Source organism: Colobus angolensis, unplaced genomic scaffold, assembly GCF_000951035.1.
Source record: "Colobus angolensis palliatus isolate OR3802 unplaced genomic scaffold, Cang.pa_1.0 Scaffold23, whole genome shotgun sequence".
NCBI classification, from domain to species: domain Eukaryota; kingdom Metazoa; phylum Chordata; class Mammalia; order Primates; family Cercopithecidae; genus Colobus; species Colobus angolensis.
This window is the reverse complement of record NW_012115488.1, coordinates 14,560,115-14,573,477: the sequence shown is the minus strand read 5'-3', so window position 1 is coordinate 14,573,477 and position 13,363 is coordinate 14,560,115. Positions and strand designations below refer to the sequence as shown.

General features: G+C 39.1%; 1 protein-coding gene across 2 annotated transcripts in view; it reads right to left on the bottom strand.

Moving 5' to 3' along the window:
• Positions 1 to 13,363, bottom strand: part of RHOBTB3 (Rho-related BTB domain containing 3) — an 85,923-nt gene that overhangs the window by 12,759 nt on the left and 59,801 nt on the right. For both annotated transcript variants that reach the window (XM_011944282.1, XM_011944283.1), the window contains exon 9: positions 3,180 to 3,353. In XM_011944282.1, the coding sequence (XP_011799672.1) occupies positions 3,180 to 3,353 (174 nt within the window). The remainder of the gene's footprint in view (positions 1 to 3,179; positions 3,354 to 13,363) is intronic.

Here is a 13,363-nt window from a genome sequence, read left to right as displayed (position 1 = left end):
AAAAAAACATGCTGGCCGTATCATCCGCCATAGAATAGAATACTTAGGAAAAGCCTCAAGGGAGTCAGCATTCTGCACTTCTACTCCATTTTATCTTTTTTTCTTTTTTTTTGTAGAGACAGGTCTCACTATGTTGCCCAGGCTGGTCTTGAACTCCTGAGCTCAAATGATCCTCCCACCTTGGCCTCCCAAAGTGCTGGGATTACATATGTGAGCCATCACACCTAGCCTATTATTCCATTTTAAAAAGAAGGCCGGGCTCAGTGGCTCACGCCTGTAATCCCAGCACTTTGGGAGGCCGAGGTGGACAGATCATGAGGTCGAGATCAAGACCATTCTGGCCAACATGGTGAAACTCCATCTCTACTAAAAATACAAAAAAATTAGCCAGGTGTGGTGGCAGGTTCCTGTAGTCTCAGCTACTAGGGAGGCTGAGGCAGGAGAATCACTAGAACCTGGGAGGCGAAGGTTGCAGTGAGCAGACATTGTGCCACTGCACTGCAGCCTGGGTGACAGAGCGATACTCCATCTCAAGAAAATAAAAATAAAATAAAATAAAATAATAAAAGGAATCCATTTAAGCCTTCATACTCAGAAGGGAAGCCATTCTTCTTCTTTTTTTTTTTTAAAATTCTTCAGAAAAGGTGACTCTATAATGGCCCTTAAAAATTAATTCCAGGACTAGATCTTTGCCATTTTCTTCTTCTTGACTTTAGTCTTCAGGTTGGTTGGTTGGTTTGTTGTTTTGTTTTTATTGTGATAAAATAAACATAACATGAAATTTACCATTTTAGCCTTTTTTTTTTTGAGACAGAGTCTTGCTCTGTTGCCCAGGCTGGAGTACAGTGGCGTGATCTTGGCTCACTGCAAGCTCTGCCTCCTGGGTTCACACCACTCTCCTGCTTCAGCCTCCCGGGTAGCCGGGACTATAGGCGCCAGCCACCACGCCCAGCTAATTTTTTTGTATTCTTAGTAAAGACAGGGTTTCACCGTGTTAGCTAGGATGGTCTCGATCTCCTGACTTTGTGATCCACCCGCCTCGGCCTCCCAAAGTGCTGGGATTACAGGCGTGAGCCACCACACCCAGCCCATTTTAACCACTTCTAAGTGTATGATTCATTGTCATGAAGCACATTCACAATGCTGTGCAGTCATCACCACCACTATCTCCAGGACACGTTTCTTCTTCCCAAACTGAAACTCTGTACCCATTAAACACTAACTCCCTGTTTTCCCCTTTCCCCAGGCCCTGGCAACCACCCAATTCAATACTTCCCTAGAAATCTGGTTTTTCATGTAATTCTCATTCTTATCCCTCCTTACATTCTTACATTCTTTTGTAGCTATGGAACCAAGAACACTGTGTATGGTGAATATTTAACACAATAACATTACCTGTCTTCTGTGATCTTCCCAATGCATAGATTCCAGTATCTGGTTTAACTTTTCGATTATTCATTTTGACTCATTTTTCCCTAACACACTTTTGCCAATTTAAAAAAATCCTATCATTATTACTGCTTTCCTCTGTAATTTTTTCTAATTAGCAAAAGGCAAAACTTAATATTAGCAGTTTCAATTACTTGAGTGAGAGGATGACTGAAAATCAGATTTTCCGATTATTTCAAATCTGGTCAATTTTTAAATTTAATATACAAATTTGCCAACAATGAAATAATAAACAATAAGCTTTATTTCCAAAAAGAACTAATGCTTTCACTTTTATTAGGCAAAAATAATAAGTCAGTCTTTTTTTGAGACGGAGTCTCACTCTGTCACCCTGGCTGGAGTGTGGTGGCACCATCTTGGCTCAGTGCAACCACTGCCTCACAGGTTCAGGTGATTCTCCTGCCTCTGCCTCCCATGTAGCTGGGATTACAGGTGCACGTTGTGACACCTGGCTAATTTTTGTATTTTTAGTAGAGACGGGGTTTCACCATGTTGGTCAGGCTGTTCTTGAACTCCTGACTTCAGGTGATCTGCTCGTCTCAGCCTTCCAAAGTGCTGGGATTACAGGCATGAGCCACTGCACCTGGCGATAAGTCAGTCTTTAACACTGACAGAAATAACTGCAACTGGCTCCAAAATACAGCAAGCTGCAAGACCAGAATTAATTTAACCAAAACAAATAAATTCGCTTCGTTTTGAACTTCTAAAATCTTTCACTAGAGGGCTCATGACTTGTTTAAAACTTATTTCAATACCTAATGTAAGAAACCTTTCCATTCTAAAAATTAAAGCAGTGAATCTGAAGAGAAGTCTGGCCTGAAATGTGTGTTTGCTTTTTATTTTTATTAGGGTGCTTGACCAGATTCTCTAATCAAGGTCTCAGTCTCCAGAACTGAGCTCCACGAAGCTGAATCTAGCTGTGCTTGTGATAGGAGCCATCTGGTGGCCAAAGGCTGAAGACTACTCACAGAGGGCTTCCCTGTCAGCATCCCAAGCAAGGCTCCAGGCCTGTAGAAAAAATTTTGCTATTTCTTCAAGTGCCTCCAGCTAGAAGAACCCTGCCGGATCTGTTCCAACCTAGAGCTGCCACAGATGTTTGGTTCCTGGTCAAAGATAGTCCTTGGTCAGTGAATTTGGAAATGAATCCTATAGTCCACTGGGCATTCTAAACATCTCAAGACAAGTTTTCAGAGAAGTCAGTTTGAGGAGTTTCTGACTTTAGCAGAAGTCAGAAGGAGGCCTTTACAAATCCCACATCCTCTGGGCCAAAAAGAAGACCAAAAAAGTCTTAGAATGTTGAAAGTCCTTAAAAGTGACCCAATCAGAAGTCACAGCCATCATAGCAGTTGCACAAACCTCCTCTTCTTGTGGACGAGACAGTGCTTCAAGTAACAATCTGCCCCAATCTCTAGAATTAGAGTAGCCATGGGTACCACAAGACACCTTCATTTCTGGGTGCCTACAGTGATCCCCATGCTGTAGGAGCTGGCTGGGGCATGTGAACTTGTGCCGGCATTGGAGATCCATAAAAGGCACCCAATTACTGCACCTCCACTTGAACTGAATGAAAATTCGTTGTGGTTCCAGCACCACCTCTAACTGCTTAGTACATTCCATGATGTCAACTAATAAATCTTAAATGAAAATAGATTCCACAGAATGCAATTTAACAAAATGGGTGGCAAGGAAAGAAACAATTATGAGATACTATCAACATTTGTATTGCTAACCTGGGCAGCAGGAGTCTGTGTACAGGTATTCTAAAAACGACAAGAAAGTCTCTTTGGAAACACCATAAACGGGAATCAGGACACTCTTTGCTTCCATGTAATTACCATTAAACATGGCTGCCATCACTTCACAACGGGCCACCAGGATGGCCCTGTGGGCTGGCACTGTCGTACCTGAAAGGTTCAAAAGGGAAACAAGAAACAAGTGAGATAAACCCGCAGGGTTATTCCAGCAATTTTCCTTCTAATTAGACTACTACATTAGGGACAGCTAGGCTGATATGCAGAATCTAAATTTGGGAGTGATAACTACCATTAATCCAGAAACTTCTTAATTTTAAAGGGAGCAATAAAGAAAGTTCAGATGTTGACCTTGAAACCAACAATTTGCAAGTCAGACAACTATTTGTCACTTGGTTTGTATTTCCAGAAATAGAAACACTGAAATGAAATATTTTGCTTCATATTTTTATAATGAAACATCAATCCTTTCCAATTGGCTTGAAATACTAATAATACTACCCGTGCCCATGTGCTTCCCAAGAAAACAACCCCATTACCCTTCTGGGCCTGACTCACAGAACCGTCTTGGCCACGCTTCCCCTTATCTGAAATGGGAAACTGTAAGAAGCAAACCATAAGCAGTCCATACACCACAGTAGGAATAGCAAGAGGATCTCTCATGGAGCCGAAGACAGCATTTCAGACTTAATGAAAATCTGGAAGAGGATGACTTTAATCCCTGCAGTCTCCCCAGCACACTACTTCCCCAGGCAACCATTCTGTCTCACAGGAACAATGCCTGCTGCTGGGAGAGCCAGCGCTACGTTGAATTTTGAGGGCCCTCTCAGCCCATATTGCTCACTGAACACACTGAACTGAACTGACTCTCTAGGAAAAGCTTGCTAGGCTTTCTAGCTACTGCTGCACCACACAAAGGCAGCGCTGGATAGGGCCACAGGTGGCCAGGGCTCTCCACTTCTATCACCTTAGGAAACCACGAGTACACACTGCCAGTCTTCAGTTCGGCCTGGATCACTTCAACAGATTATTACTGAGCATCAGCATGTGCCAATCATTGCATTTGGAACTGAACATACAAAGAGGAGGAAGACAAAGCTACCTCTGCTTTGGAGCAGTTTTTACTTTCGTGGAAGACACCACAGCCAGTGTGGGTGACAAAGCTGTCGCATTCCAGAAAGTAACTCTCCAACCAAACTAAACCACTCAGCCCTGCCCAAGAATTTACCTACATATCTCTAAAATCTAGTACTTATCAGGGTTATATAGTCTTCTCTAAAGCATTTACAATTATTGGGTTCTTCATCCCTTTTAAATCCAAGCAAACCATCTCCTGACTCACGAAAGAAGAAAAAGAGTTACATCTAAGCCCAGTGGCTTTTTCCAAAGCCAATAATCACTCAGGATCTACAAGCAACACCTGGCACTGCCAGCTTTGAGTCTACTGCTTGGCACTGCGATTTGCACAGCTACAACTACCCGAGGAGCAGGGAAGTAACTTGTGAAGCCCTCCCAGCCAGTCAACACTCACCTCCCGGCAGGCACACTCCCTTCCTCGCCTCACTGTGACAATGTCCCTCCACCGGAAAGGACCAGTTTCCATAATTAAAGCATGTTGGCTATTATCTGTATGCAGCAGTTAATAAAGAATACAAACAGGTAATGCCATTTGACTTGTAATTGTAAGGTTTTAAAATGTTAAAGATAAATAGGGCACTTTTTTTTAATAATTGGAAGCATGACTTCAATAAACTGGATGATCTACAACTTGGGGTAAGCGCAGGGATTTAAGATCTACCAAAAAATACCAAGTAGATAGTTGATGGGGGTAGAATTTGATAAGTAACCTTGAAATTTTAACAGAAATTTTCTGTTGATAATGTGGTTATAACAGAGTTGCAAAACCCAGCAACAAAACACTCAGTACAGTTAGCTCTCCGAATCCATGGGTTCCACATCCACAGACTGAACCAACAGAGAGTGAAAAATATTCAGAAAAAAACCCTGCAACTGTATTGAACATACACAAAATTTTTTAAAAATTGTCATTATTCCCTAAACAATACACTATAACAACTATTTATATAACGTTTACATTGTGTTAGATATTATAAGTAATCTAGAGATGATTTTAAGTATGCAAGAGGATATGCATAGGTTACATGTAACTACTAAGCCATTTAATATCACGAATTTGAGCATAGCAGATCTGGGTGTCTGCAGGAGGTCCTTGCAACCAATCCCCCATGGACATTAAGGAACAACTGTACCTTTTTTTTTTCTTTTTTGTTTTTTTTGAGACAGAGTCTTGCTTTGTTGTCCAGGCTAGAGTACAGTAGCACAATCTCTCACCACAACCTCCGCCTCCCTGGTTCAAATGATTCTCATGCCTCAGCTTCCCGAGTAGCTGAGATTACAGGCCTGCGTTACTATGCCTGGCTAATTTTTTTTTGTATTTTCACTAGAGACAGGGTTTTGCTGTGGTGGCCAGGCCGGTCTTGAACTCCTGGCTTCAAGTGATGCGCCCACTTCAGCCTCTCAAAGTGCTGGCATTACCTGCGTGAGCCCTTGCACCTGGCTGACAACTGTACCTTAAAGCATTTTTAAGCCTATTTCAATATTGGAATTTAGTTTGGAAAACGATTACACTTCCTGTTAAGAAAACATCAACTTCAGTTTTTCACCTCTTCAAACAACTGTTTTGATGTTATAAATTGTTCTGTTGTGAAACTGTAATACACTACCTTAGTATGGTTAGATCTTTCAACACTGTATGTAAAAATATGCTGAAGGAACATAATGCAGTTTACATACTAATTGGCAATAGGATACAGGTAAAGAAATTACTTAAGGAAATGGAAGACAGCATTTTCTAGTTAAAAGATAATCATGTTCCTTTAACCTGTCAAGGCCAAACTATCTTCTCTTTGTAGTATTCATTTGATGTTACAGTTTTAAGAATTTTTTTCTAAGGAAAAGAACTACAAGAGTGAAATAAAAATGAAAAGCTCAAGTTTTCTAGTCACTTTACAGAGATTATCAAGAATCTTTGTTTCCGCTGTTTACTAAAATAAAATACTACATTTGTCACACTTTCTTCATACTACTTTCCAGGTTTCAAAAGTGAAATTTTTAGAACTGGTTTTGGTTTCATTGCTAAAAAAGGATACCTATCTAGCTCAAGGGAGATTCAGAATATATACTAGCTAAGTAAATGGGGAAGGAATGTAAATTTCTAAAGAACTCTTCATGTGACAGATTCATGTCAAAAGGACATCCGTACCTCTAAATATTTACCAATACTGACTTTAGAACTGTTAGAGTAACTGTTTTTTTTTTTTTTTTCACACGCCAAAACAACAAATTGGGAGTGGTAAAGAAAATATATATATATGTTTGATGATCACCTATTAGAGGGATGGTATCCCATTTTCTATCGTAGGCTAATTTCAGCCAGTTTTCAGTGAAGGCCTGGGACACTTTAAAAGAAAGACTGGCTGCGGAACGTGGGTTCAGCAGGAAAAAGTACAGTGATCCACCAGTACTAAACTAGCTGCCATTGCAGGTGAAGGGGAGTGGAGTCTGCAGGTGAAGGGGAGTGGAGTCTGCAGGTGAAGCCTCTGCTTGTCCTTTGTATGCACTATCTCAACCCCCATGACCACGCCACAAGGTAGAAATTAGTATCCCTATTTTATAGGCAAAAAAAAATGCAGAAATGTAAAGTAACATAGTCAAACCTACATAGTAAATATGCATCCAAGCAAAGATCTTAACCAGGTGTTCCTGACCCATGGCACTACCACCACCTCATCAAGGTGCCTCAGTATGTCAGTTCTGGTCTAAATTGTTCCATAGATTCCATTCTCATTTAGTTTTCCTTAAACCTCTCATGAGGTTAATATTCATGCTCAAAACTGGAGTAAAGAAGCCAAAGACTTAGTACGTGTGACTTCAGATTTATTATTATTGTGTGAAATAATTACAAAATATAATTATAAAATAAATTACATTTTTAAAAAATTTTACTTTTTGAGACAGTCTCACTGTCTTCTGGCTAGAGTACAGTGGTGTGACCTTAGCTCACAGCTTCCTCTGCTTCCCGGGTTCAAGCGATTCTTGTGCCTCAGCCTTCCGGGTAGCTGGGATTATAGGCATGGCCGCCTTGCCCGGCTGATTTTTGTATTTTTAGTAGAGATGGGGTTTCACCACGTTGGCCAGGCTGGTCTTGAACTCCAGACCTCAGGTGATCCGCCCACCTTGGCCTCCAAAAGCGCTGGGATTACAGCCATAAGTCACCATGCCCAGCCAAAACATTACATTTAAATGGATACTCATATAATTTTTAAATTATTATTCCAATTACTTCACATAAATTTGTATTGATATCAAAGTTACCTTCCAGTGTGAATTATTTCACAACTATGAATCTTTTGAAGTGTGTATTTTGCATTATAAATACTTTAAGTAAAGTGTATAGCAAAAAAAAATTGTAAATTTATCTGAAGACTGCACTGTAACTTAAAAAAAAGTTTATAATTAAGATTTGAGACTGGTTACCCAATCCTTACTTTCAGGGTCTGTCTTAAGTTCGACATAAATAAATTTAAAATATAAAAATATTTTCCTTTCCAATTTTTTTTTGGTTTGGTGTAAAACATTTGAATTACACATCACTGATAAAGTTAGAAGTACTTTCACACTTCCAATTGCTATTCCTATTTATAGCCCCCAAAATTAGACATTCATTTTTCAGAGTGACATTAAAATTTAGCTGTCTGTTAATAATTTAACTATAATTCAAAACCATAAAGCCCAAAGGCTGTCACACTGAGAGGCATTAACATGATCTAAAACGCAAACCTTCATGCCTGGCTTAGGTTGAGTATCCCTTATCTGAAATGCTTGGGACCAGAGATGTTTCAACGCTTCCATTTTATTTTAGATTTTGGAAAATTTGGTAAGTATATATATATGTGGATATATATATATATATGTGTGTATATATATAATTAAGAATGTTTAATAGTACATATATATATACACACATTCTTAATAGTTTAGCATTTCTAATCTCCTTAATAGTTTAGCACCTCTAATCCAAAAATCCAAAATCCAAAATGCTCCAATGAGCATTTTCTTTGAGCACACATCAGCACTCAAAAAATCTTGGATTTTAGGATATTTTGTATATTATGGTTTTAGATTAACGGTACTCAACCTTTATAAATTTTCAGATAATGACAAGAATGTAAAATAGGATACATGAGAGAATGCAATTTGACTTTAAATAGAGCAACAGTTATGACTGTGCCATTCTGAAATCAATCTAATTTTTCTAGGTGCACTAACCAGGTGTTTTAAGCACTCTCACGCTCACCTTTGAGTTAAGGTGCAAATCTCTGCTCCACCATCACGTGGCAAGTAGGGTTGTGAACACCAATACCAAAATACAACACTGTTGCAAGACTTGAGATTTACATATATAATCTCTAGTAGAGTTGCTGCCAGAGTCAATGCTATCATATATATATGTAATACAAATGTCTCAATACTAAAAGATTCAATGAATCAGAGGAGATTTGGATTTTGATTTGCACAGTCTGAAATTCTTGATTCTAGATTAGAATATTAAAAACACACAGTTGTACCAAATTTGCAAGAAAAATTAAGATGTAAGCATACTTCATGCTGACAAGGATTTGTTTGTATGAAAACAAGCGCTTTCATACACTGCCAATGGGAATGTAAATTAGTACAATCATTCTGGACATATACAAATTCATAGCATTTATGATGTCTTACAGATGTTCCTATTCTTTGACAAGGAATCTATTCTATGGACATAATCCCAATTTCAGAGTGAGATATTTACATTAAATCTTCAATGCAGCTGTTATTTCTAATAGTGAAAATAAAGGAGATACCTAAATTTATACCTATAGTTAAAATAGTTAAAATTTATACCTATATTAAAAATGTTAACAAGCGGTTTTTAATCCAGTGTAAAATGCTTAAGACATAAGTTTAAAAATAAAAGACACACAATTGGGTAGATAGTATCTATTTTCCCAGCCCCTTTTTCTAAGCAGAGGAAAACTGACTTGAGGGAATTTTGCCAGAATCAAACTGGGATTGTTATTGAGGCATAGGATTATGGGTGATTTTTATTTTTTACTTTTTGCATCTTTATATATTATCTGACTGTCCTACAACAAGCACTTATAACATTTTTCTAATCACCATGCCCATTTCAGTTTCTAAACATGACCACTGTTCACAATATGGAATATATCTTTCCTGACCTTTTTAATTCACTTATGAACAAAACAGACATTGTCTATAAGTGTGATTATTCTCTGCACACTTGGTTACAACCATCGTATAAGACTTTCATAATCAGAAAAAATTTAAGTTTCTTCATGAAATTCAACTATTTGCTGTTCAAGGAGATGAAGGAGATTGGTGATTTGCTGAGTCATCTGCTTCTTTCCTCACTCAGAACGCCTCTGGTTTTTCTACTTCCCCCTATACATTTTGGAAGAATTCCAAAGGTACATTAGAGAAATGGCCCTAGTAAGCTGAGCCTGCTGCCAGAGTGACCATAGGGAGGCGAATTCAAACATGCTCCATTCTATTCAATGGGCTAGTGGTCACATATTTTAACCATGAAAGGAGCAAGAATTCACTCAACTTCTAACTCAAAATTTCTTCTTAGTTTTCTCACTGCTACCCTGCAAGTAGTGCAAGGAGAATCAAAGAAGGATGGCTATTAGTTACACAACTAAAAAGAACCTTTTAGAATCTGTATAGTTCGTCACCCTCTTCACTTCACAAATGAGACTTGAAGACAAGAAATGTCAGGCGACTTGCCCACAGACACACTGGTCAGGACGCAAAGCCAAGGCTGGAATTGGGGCCCATCCTGAGGAAACGACACTGCTGCTGCTGTCTACAGCTCCCCTCCCCACCCCAGTTCTCAGGAGCTGGTGTGCCTCGCCTACAGCTGACTTTAGAGAAGCTGCTGCCAGATCCTGCCTCCACCATTCCTGCTGTTCCCTGCTTCCGACTCCTAAGACGACTTGCTTTCATAGCTAGGGAAGCAATAAAGAGCACCACAGCAGTCGCTGCACATCATCATCCAGCCAGCCCTCCTGACCCCAGCCCCTGCATAAAGGGTGAAAGGGGAGCAGGTGCCTGCAGTAGGTAGACTCATGGAAGAAAAAGCACAAGATTAGGAGGAGCAAGGGTTCACCACATCACTGCTTATCTCTCGTTTTTAATATGACATATATTTTCATGTGTTCCATATTCCTTTTGAAAATCTTTTCAGTGAGTTATGCTGACATCATGTTTGATGCCAATGCCTTCTATGCAAATTATAAGCAAATTTGGTAGCTATTTTATAACACAGCAAAAGAGAAAAGGTGGGGATGGGAGACAATCCCTAATTCATTAATGTATGATGGGGACAGGCATTCATATTCAATTTACTTGAAAAAGATTGCTCTCAAACTGTGCTGCAAAATGAACGTCCCTGGCAAAGAGATGGACCCTCTTTCCTTTCACAAGTTTATTACAACGCAAAGTCTTCTTCAAGCACATTTATGCTTCGGTGGTGGATTCCCAAGTTCAGGACCATTAATCTTACTATCAATAGCCATTTATTAAAGGTAAGTCACAGTTCTAGGGACTGTAGGAGACACAGCAACATAATAACATAGATCCTTTATTAGTGGAAATTTTGTTTCCTCCTCACAGTTAAACTTCTAAAGCACACACACAAAGAATGAGATTAGTCATTTAGAGAATAACCCAAAATTCCAGAGTCTTAGGGGATGACTGAGGGGTTTGGGAACATTTGAAACACCAATGAAGAGGACCCAGGTTTAAAAAAAAAAAAAAAAGAGCAGACCGAGGACTAAAACATACTCATGACTTAGGAAGTAAATACCTAATCGAGTATGCTGTACCTAATTTGTATCAAGTATTGTGCAAATGCTAAGAGATTGGTCAGCCCTGGCCATAGAACCAGTAGCTAGAACATCCAGGAAGATCAGAGATGCTTGGTCTGATTAATACAAACACTATGTTATAGGACAGAAGACATCTACCAGAACTCACCATGCCCTGGATCAAACACCACTAGACACTACTCTCATATGTTCACCATACAACCTTCAGATTACTAATTCTTTTTCTGGTTATGAAAAGCAGTGCCCTAGGTTGTTAAAATGGTCACTGGAATGGATTGCCCCCACTTTATCTCCATCTTGCGGAGTCTGCTCACAATCAACCCTAAATCACGGGTGACCTCACTGCCCCCCAGGAAGTCATCTGGAAGACAATATTCAGCCATCTCCAATGGCATCATTATCCTTCTTTCAGAATGCAGAAACTGATTCAATCTCCAAAAACTAGACTTTTTTAAAAAGCTAATTTTAGAAAGATGGAAATACTTTTTAATTTACTAATCATATTTCTTCTTAACAATGGATGTAGTCTTTTCTGTCGAGAAGCTTCTTAGATGATTTGCACAAAATTATCTATTCCTGTGTTTCTCTGGTATGGATAGAGCATACCAAACACTTTTAGTAAACGTCTTCATCAACAGAGAGTTTTCTCCTAGAAGCTAATGAGAGAATTCTATAATCACCAGGAGCTTTATCCCTGACTAGGAGTGCCCTACCTATAATGAGTAATTTATGAAAGCTGTCTCTAGATAGACAGTTTGGATCTTTATTTAGGCAACAAATAAATGAAGGTGTGATCACATGAGGGGCTTAGAGCCAGTTTTAGGTCTAAAATGACGAAAGCATGGTATCAAGCCTGTGTCCTCTTGTTAGCTTTTTTCCCAGTCGTTTTTCTGTATCTCAAGGTCACTCTCGCTGCCCTACTTTCAGGGTCCCAGGCTCATACTGCACACGGGGCTGGCCGTGGCTTGTCGGAAGGTACATTGGAAAGTTTCCATTTCCCTGTCTTGGCAGATGACCAAAGTTAAAAGTAATGTGCATCTTTCTGAGGAAATATTTTTAAAAGTAAACGACTATTGTTAGCTGCTACACAATTCTACCATTAAATTGGATTACATCTTCCTTTTAGTAATTGCCCATCTAAAGTTCTACTTAGATTTTCATTGGAAAACAGTAGTGCATTCCAGCCTTGGACTCATTAACTCCAACTAATAAAAATAAAAAATTGGTATAGAAATTATTAAAAGAATGCTCAGCATTCTGGCAGTGACCACTGCTAAGAATGCAGGTGTTGAAGGATCTTTGGTAGCTGAGGCAATTGTGCAGCGTTCCTCAGAAGCTGGTTATGGAGCTATGGTTGGGGATTTTGTGAATATGGTGGAATTCGATCTTTCTTGCATAACTGAAGGTATCTAACAATTCATTCTTTTTTAACTTTAAACAAATTTGTATTACATAAAGGTTGTCACATAATTAGGTATTCCTCTACTTTGTACACAATTATTCTTACTCTCCACAGAAAAGCTGCTTCTTAACTTCTCATCTGCTGTTAGCAAGCACTAAAATCCTGATTTTAACAGCATAGTAGTAATAATGTCTCAGTGATTTAAGCTGAAAGCAATACATTGGTACGCGGCTCTTTCACCCAGTATCAGGAATGTAAAATGTGTTTTTATCCAAAAGTACAAAATAATTATTTGCAGGCATGGACAATGACAGCAGTAAACTGCTGTTTATTGTCAGTTGAAATCAGTAACTGATGGTTACAGTGATTTAAAACATAAACCAGTAACCGAGGGTTATAGTGACTTTTTTAAAACATCACCTAGACTTTTCTTCAGTTACTGGTGAGAAATACTGCCTTGAGCTTCCTATCACAAGTTCATGAATAAAGGTCAAGCTCTATTCTAGGAATCAGAAATGCCACCTCTCATCCCACCTACAGCACCCATTCCAGGGTCCTTCTCTTCTTTAGGAATTTCTGTGACTATAACTTCTGCTGTAATTAATGGAGAAGGCACTCAAGCAGCATCTAATAAAGCAGTTCTCGCATCCTTCATTGGGTCAATGATTTCTTTTCCACCATATTCACAAAATCCCCAACCATAGCTCCATAACCAGCTTCTGAGGAACGCTGCACAATTGCCTCAACTACCAAAGATCCTTCAACACCTGCATTCTTAGCAGTGGTCA